This window comes from Mus pahari, chromosome 9, assembly GCF_900095145.1.
Source record: "Mus pahari chromosome 9, PAHARI_EIJ_v1.1, whole genome shotgun sequence".
NCBI classification, from domain to species: Eukaryota; Metazoa; Chordata; class Mammalia; order Rodentia; family Muridae; genus Mus; species Mus pahari.
In genome coordinates, this window is record NC_034598.1 from 1,084,685 (window position 1) to 1,092,779 (window position 8,095).

General features: G+C 38.2%; 1 protein-coding gene across 2 annotated transcripts in view; it reads left to right on the forward strand.

Annotated features, from left to right (window-relative positions):
- The window catches only part of Frk (fyn related Src family tyrosine kinase), a 130,001-nt gene that overhangs the window by 106,709 nt on the left and 15,197 nt on the right, over positions 1-8,095 (forward strand). For both annotated transcript variants that reach the window (XM_021204746.1, XM_021204747.2), the window contains exon 6: positions 5,044-5,202. In XM_021204746.1, the coding sequence (XP_021060405.1) occupies positions 5,044-5,202 (159 nt within the window). The remainder of the gene's footprint in view (positions 1-5,043; positions 5,203-8,095) is intronic.

Sequence of the window (8,095 nt, forward strand, 5' to 3'; positions counted from 1 at the left end):
GCGTGTGAGGTCCTTACTTTGACCACCCCCCAGCACCCATGTGAAAAGCCAAGTATGGAAGTACATACCTGAATTTCTAGCACTGACACAGTAGGTCTCTTGCTGGCCAGCCAGTATTGCTGAATCTTTGAACTAAAGTCAGAGGGAGGTTTTGTTTTAAAAAATGAGTATGGGCTAAGGGATTTGCAAAAGAAAAACCAGGAAAGGGGATAACATTTGAAATGTAAATAAATAAAATATTCAATTAAAATAAGGAATAAAGTGATAAAGACACTTGATGTTGGCATCTGGCTCTCTCTCTCTCTCTCTCACACACACACACACACACACACACGCATACACACACACCTGCATATACACATATACACACAATCAAATGACAAGCTAGAATTATTCAAGGAATAAAATTCTTTATTAAAGATGAACTATACATGATTAAAATAGTAATAATGCTAAGGCCGCTCTAGCAAAGTAATTATAAAAATTAAATTAGGCAGAGACACATTGTATAGTTCTTGGTTCAAAGTCAGTCATGAACAAGTATATTGCTATTGTTATTATATTGTTAGTAAATTGCAGAGCTTCTGATCGACAGTTGTCATTGTTGAATTATACTACATAGAAATGGCATTCTATAGAAGTACAACATGAGTCTTTGGCTACCTCATATTTACCTCTGATAACACTGCAAGGATCATAACTATTGGGTAGATTACAGTGCAACATTATTTCCTAGTCCACAGTGCTTACATTTTTTTAGAAGCCTCCTGTTGACTGAACTTAAGAATTTAGCATCTCAGATGTTAGTATGTATAGTACTATGCTTCCCACACTCCATGTTCAGGCACTTTTGGGAATCCCAAGGAACTGAGAAGAGGAGAGGGATATTGAAAGTAACATATTGAATATGACACAAAATTGTTGCATTTAAGAAGTGTAGGGTTTCAGCTTTTGATAGTGTATTATTTTTGTTGATACCATATTTATGAATCATTTTAGGTATATCATTTGACAATGTGTACATGTATATAATATACTTTTGAAATCATTTTAACACACACCACTATACTTTCATTTCCGCCTTTACTCTCGTTGAATTGCTTCTTCTTCTCACAAGTATCTCTCTACTTTTAAGTCTGTTTTTTTGATGATGTTGATAAACTAAGTTTAATCCAAGTTGCTCACAAAAGTATGGATAGGCATGATAGTCCCTGAAACACGGGAACCTTACTAGTGGATATACCACTGAAGAAAATGATTCTCCCCCCCCCTCTCTCTCTCTCTCTGTGTGTGTGTGTGTGTGTGTGTGTGTGTGTGTGTGTGTGAAACCATTAACTGCCAGTAGTTCTCAAGGAAGGGGCAGAGACTCATGACACCCTTCCACATCTATGATAGAATATTGACAAACACAATTGTGAACAGGTCTAATACAGGCAACTACAGCTGTCTTTGGCTTGTACGTGCAGCAACACTATCAGAAGATATTGATTCACAGGATTCCTCCATATCCTAGAATGTCCCCTGAGCCTTGATGTGAAGACTGATAATAGATGTCCTGTTTAGGTTAATTCTCACCAATCACTTATTAGAAGTACTTTGACATTTTATGTGTCTTTGCATTAACCACTGCCCATCACATAAAGAAGCTTCTCTGGCCACAGCCACAAGCGCAAGCAGAACTAATCCAGGAGTATAAACATAAACATTTAGAAAACAACTCAACAATATCTTAATTCAGCAAAACAAGAGTAGTAAGTTTCTCCTGAAGACCTACTACCCCACTAGGCATAGATATACTTTAACTAGGTTCCTAGTTCAGGCATAGAAAAAGGACCTGATTATCACCATAACAGTTTTGCCCCTATTTCCCTAGTGATAATGACTTTCTATGGTAGCACAATATGAGGTGCCAACCTCATATCTAGCTCAAATAATGCTGCAAGGATGGTAACCACCAGTTAGACTACATCTTACCTGGCAGGTCAATATTCTAGAATGCTGTCTACAGCTGAGCAAGACTAAGAATGGTTCTCTTCCCTAGCAGCCTGCACAGCATCCTCTCTTAGTCCCCCAAACTGTGAAAGCTATGAGTGGAGAGAAAGCTTCCAGCTTACTTCCAGTTTGATTTCTCTATGTCAAGTTTTGATGACTGCTATCATCAAATGCAACATCTACACAAAAATCAACCCAGACTAGCTCATGAGGGAGAGCAGCACTTGATCTGATTGCAACATTTGAGAAGTTATGTGGTATTCTTCTCTGATTGTGCTACTTTACAAAGTAATTCCCTTTCTCCTTTTAATTCCCCTGTCTGTATTACCTTCTCAGATAGCCATTAGTTTCCAAGTAAAATAACTTACAGTTGTTTGGTTGTAACTTAACAATCAAATGATGGGTTAAATGTTTTTATTGTGACATGGGGCATTGTGAAGAAAACCAGCTGAGACATTAAGTGTGCTAGGGACAGAAAATGTTGGGGTATTGTAGTGCGACATGTCAGAGCAAGAAGTTTTGGGGTAAGATAAATCCGAGTTCAAACTTGGCTTTATCTTTGTGCCTCTGGATAGTTCATTAAACTCTCTGTATTTCCTCATCAGGATGTGGGAATCATAAGATTTCCCTATTGCTAGAATCTTATAAGGACAGATTAGACCAGTGGCCACAAAGGTTTTTAATGCCAGAAGTTCTTAAAGTGTTAGCTTCCAGCTCCAGACAGAGCTCCCAAGCATAGACTTGGAATACAGGAATTCGGTTTCAGCATCGATATCTGCTAGATGAAACATCAGAGAGACACTTGTATGTGGCTAGATGTCACCAAATGACTGCCAGTGAGGACAATCTGTTCCAGCATTGATTGCTTCACAGTCACTATGCACTTCTAAATGCTAATCTTGTTGACAACTGAACTGAAACTTTATTGTCCAATCTAAATTATTCTTTTTTAAAGATAAACAGCAAGCTGTCCTCCCTAACATTGTTCTCTAAGGAAAGCTTTCTGGAGGTCAAAAGAGAACAACAACAACAAAAAATGCCATATTTCTTATGCCAAAACAGCCACGATAGTTTGCTTCCCAATAGGAATAGTTATTGATTTACAGTGTAATAGCAGCAAACAGCTTTGGTGATTGGTTAAATGTCTTCACTTTACTGGAGCCATTAATCAATCTTAGCAGCTATTTATTGCCTAGCAGACTACCATGCAATAAAGATGAGCCTGAATTCAACTCCCACACTAACTTTGACAGGCAAAAATTAATATTTAATGTTGCATTACTAGCTGGCTTGAGATTGGGACTCCCTTCCTCTGGTCAGCTATAGCAGGCCTGGCTATGAAAATTCTGAGTAGCTCTCACCTGCAGGGGCTCCTATTGTGCTTCAACTTCAGCTCTCATATTAGTCTGACTTGGGGATTGTCTAGGTTCCTGTAGAACTTTTCTGAATGATGATTACAAGGACTACTGTCACTTCAACCTTCATGGGTCAGATATATCTTTTGTAATCTTTTTTCTTTTGAGAAGAGGGTCATAATATATATTTGATATATGTTATTTTTAACCACTATGAAAAAGTGATTTGGTATGATTTATGTCTCTTTTATTACCACCTACATTTTTCTACTATGATTCTAAATTTTAAACTTTTTGACCAGTGGTAATGCTGGCACTGAGGGAGCTCATAAATAGCTCCCTTAAGAAGAGAATAGCTTTATTTATTTTCTTCTTTACAACTCTGTCTTTTCTCCCCAGCCAACACAAAACACAATTAATGTGTTCAGTTTCTCTAATCCATAAGAGTATGTGAAATCACCACTACCACCACTATTACCACCACCACCGCCACCAGTAGCAGCTATTGGGTCAAACTGTGTTAGGCACTGCTATAATTCTGAAGTTTAGAGAGATCAGCAACTTGCTCAAGACTACAAAGAGAGCTAGTAGTATGGCTGCAGGTGAACTTTGAGCCTGGAGGCTGAACTTTGCAAGGGTACACCATTTCACTACTTAGTGTGAAATAACATCACATTGACAAACAAGCCACAGTGCAACCCTTAAAGTGTTGAAATGTATCTATTGTCTGCGTTTCCATGTCAACCATGAAGTACTTGTCGGGAGCAGATATTGAATGGAATGATGTTCTAAGTGAATATAAAGATATGATCAATCACAGTAATACCTCTGAAACATTACATACTAAAAATAAAAGACTTTAAAATCACTGTTGACATGGAAACTCCAGGCATCTTTCCTTCTCATTTTTATTTGATATTGACTCTTTGAATCATTGTATATTGGTTAGAGTTCATTTAAAATTAGAGTTAGAGTATTATTTAAAATCAATCTGTTAATGAGTTTTCAAAGGAGGCTTCAGAGCCTCAAACCTTTAGGGCTTTGATGGAGGAACTGGATGGATAATGTAGGAGAAAAGGTTGAGTACCAGTTTGACATTAAAAATATAAAATGGTGAAGCACACTGTTAGCTTTTGGAAAAGTCCCTGAATATTTCTTAGTTGGCTTACACCCTATATTTCTATAAAGTTAAGGAAAGGAATATGGCAAAATTTTAAGTTTTAAGGTGCTTTTCAGCTGTTCCCAGAGTGGGCACCAAGGACAGGGCAGAAGTCAGTCCCCTCTGGATCTAAAACCAAGATCTCTGGGTGGAGTAATTAAACATTCTTTGTCTGCCTGTGTTTGTGTTAATGGCCACTCTCTCACTCTCTCTTTGTGTGAAGATGCCTGTCTCATGTCATCAATTACACTGTCAGTGTCTCTCTGTTGTTTCATTTGTCATCCGGACCTGAATCCACTTGCTCTTCACCTATACATCGTAGCACATAAACTGCATACCCCTGACACAATGACACATGTAGTAATTAGGTTGCCCTGGCTGAACTGATTCCATTCTTTGATAACTCTGAAGATTTGTGGCACTGATGCTCTTAGATTATCAAGAGGCAGGAGGCAATCATGGTGTTTCCCACCAGGCTGCGGTGGGGATAGGAATGCCTTAGTGACATAAAGTGATTTCCTCCTCTTCTTGTTTCAGGTTCAATGGATCCAAATGACTTCCTGAGGGAGGCACAGATAATGAAGAGCCTAAGACACCCAAAGCTCATCCAGCTCTATGCTGTTTGCACTTTAGAAGATCCAATTTATATTATTACAGAGTTGATGAGACATGGAAGTCTGCAAGAATATCTCCAAAGTAAGCTGAAGACTTAATAAAAGGAAGAAAAGGGGGAATTCAGTTTAGCTAGTCCCATAAATGTCAATTTAGTAAGACTCCTATAACCCAAAGATGTTTAAAATGTGTGTATCTGTAAGAATGAATGTTAACATTGACCAGCTCAACTAGTATTTAATGGAATATGTTCTCTGTTCTCAAAAGAGCAAAAATATTTATGTAGTGGAAAATCTAATCGTGCACAATAGACACATCAGAGCACTTAAATGTAGTGTGGGAAATGGGTGAGTGACTATTTTGTGTTTCTTTCACCAGCTAATTGAACATTATTAGTCATGAACAAATATTTTCTGTGGAGTACACTTTATGGACCTGGAATACTTTGGAGAAAGATTTTTAAAAAGTTATTTGAGGCTTTATTTTTAAGTATGTGTGTGTGAGTGTGAGTGTGTGTGTGTGTGTGTATGTGTGTGTGTGTGCGTTATTCAAAGCTACTTCTATGTCTAGGCAACGTGAGAAATTTCAGACTACAAAGCAGCCATATAGTATTGCTGTATCCCTGCATTTGATTCTAGCAGTCACAGTAAGGGTATTGCAATATTTACCACAAGTGAATAATTCAAAAATAATAAGCACTGAAACAAGATGCTCAGAATTGAGTTAAAGTACCAGCAGAATAATTTGTGCTTGAAAAATAGAGACTTCCGCTGATTTTTACAGTATCAGAGCAAGACTGATAGAACTGTGAGCAGGTGAGAATAGTTGGGCGGAAGAGACCAGGAGGAGGAGGCTTTTGAGGGGGACTTGTGAATCTCGTAATTCTAAATTTCAAAACAAGAAACACTGAGACAAAGATGTGTCCTACACAGTGCCGTGAAAAACCAAAGTACACATAGCTCCCTTGCCTGTGGTCACCAAATCTAGCGGCCTCAGAATAGTGACCCACCACAGAAGAATTAACTTCATCCACTGACACTTCCTGCCATAGTCTCAGTGCAAAGCATAGAATGAATTTCTGTCATATCTAATAAAGTACTCAGCAAATGTCACCTATTAGGTAGAATTGTGAATTCCCTACATTTAGGCCTAGTGAAAGCATTGAATTAATTGGTTTTCTCTAACTTGTCTTTGTTTTTTCTCAGTCTGTGATTTCCATCTTCAGATATCTCACCAACTGATAGTTCTTCCAACCAAGATGCTCTCCCAGCATAATTCATTGTCTCGTTAATGTCATCTAGTCACAGTGTTTACTCCCATCCTCTTTGATTTTCTTGAACATATTTATAATTGTTATTTCTAAATCATTGTCCTGTGTATCATCTAAGTGGTTTTCCCAGGGAATATTAGTACTGTGGTAGTACTAATTTTTGGAGAAGATGTATTATTGGTTTTCCATATTATACTTTTTAAAAAGGACCTAGGGATCTGGAGGTAGGTTGTTGGTAGTGATTTTTGGTATGTATATTTGTCCCACTTGTGTAGAGTGGCTGTTTAGATCTTTGTTTGCTGCTACCCAAACTTGTCTGATTATGGGCCAGCTGAATGGTCTTCAAGATTCAGTCCTGGGGTCACTCATGTGTCAATGTTCAAATGAAGTATCTGAAGTACTCTAAGCTTAGCTAGGTAAGGGCTAGGTACAGCTTCTGAGGACACCAATGGCCCCTCCAAAGAGTTAGCAGGTGCTTGCTGCAGATGCTCAGAACTCAGTGGAAGGCTGCACCATTATGCAGCTGGTCCTTAGGTGGCAGGGACTGAGGTCCCAGCGGTAGTTGGTAGTGCTACTTGTGGGAGGTATGTAAGTTTTGTGAGATTCTCAGGTGGTCATGGCTGAGGCTGTGACAGAAGTGAGTGTTGCTAACTAGGGGAGGCTCACTAGGCTCTCTGTGACCCTGAAGTGTCTAGAGTTGAAGTCTGTGTTCTACTGTGGGTGGACATTGCCACCTGAGGGAGCTGCACAGGACTCTGCCTATTTCTCTGGTAGATGAGACTAGGCTCTGTTGAGTGCTTGGTTGGATAGGAAGGACAGGAAGCTGTGTCTGTTTTAGTTCTTGAGCAACATCTGATTCCCAGGGGTTTGTACTAATACACGGTGACTGGCTGAATAACTAAGTCAAGATCACCTATAAACTAATAAAATTGGGATTTGGACTCAACTAGCTTTGAGACTGAGGTACCAACAGGAAAAGCCCTAGTTGGTACATCAAAAGCCCCCCGACTTTGAGGCTGTACAGAGCATGCTGATGTGCTTTACTCAGGGTTACAATCCTTATTTTCTGAATTAGGCCACTAGGGACATATTCACTAAGACCTTCATCTTTAAAGATACTTCACAGATAGGAGGAGTGATGGATTTATATTTATTACATCAAATTCTTTATCAACAAAGAGGTAAATAATCCTGAAAGGATTCTGCTACCTGTATGTAGCTCATTAGGTCATGTATTGCTATGTTAAAAGAGTCTTCAGTGATAGGATGTAATAGATTTCCTTCTGAAGATATAAACTGCTGCAACTTTGTAAATTTTATTGTAGTTTTCAGGCATGGTGGTTGTGATATTAAGTGGTTCTTAGACCAGTGAACTCTTCAGAATAACAAAGCATAATATACAGTCTTCCAGTACTGGCCTTATTGGTGAAAATCTTCCATACCCTCTATAACAGGATTATAATATAAAGCATATTTGAAAGAACATAGACATTTTGTCCATATAAACCTTTTATAGTCTCAAATCTTACCTGATTTGTTTTGGTAACAACTTCAAAATGAAGACGACTATTGAAATAATTTAGCATTGAGAATATTTGATGATACATATATATGTCTATGTATATTACTGAAGTTTATTATTATTATTTTTTATTATTTTCTTTATTTACACTTCAAATGCTATCCCGAAAGTTCCCTATACCCCAC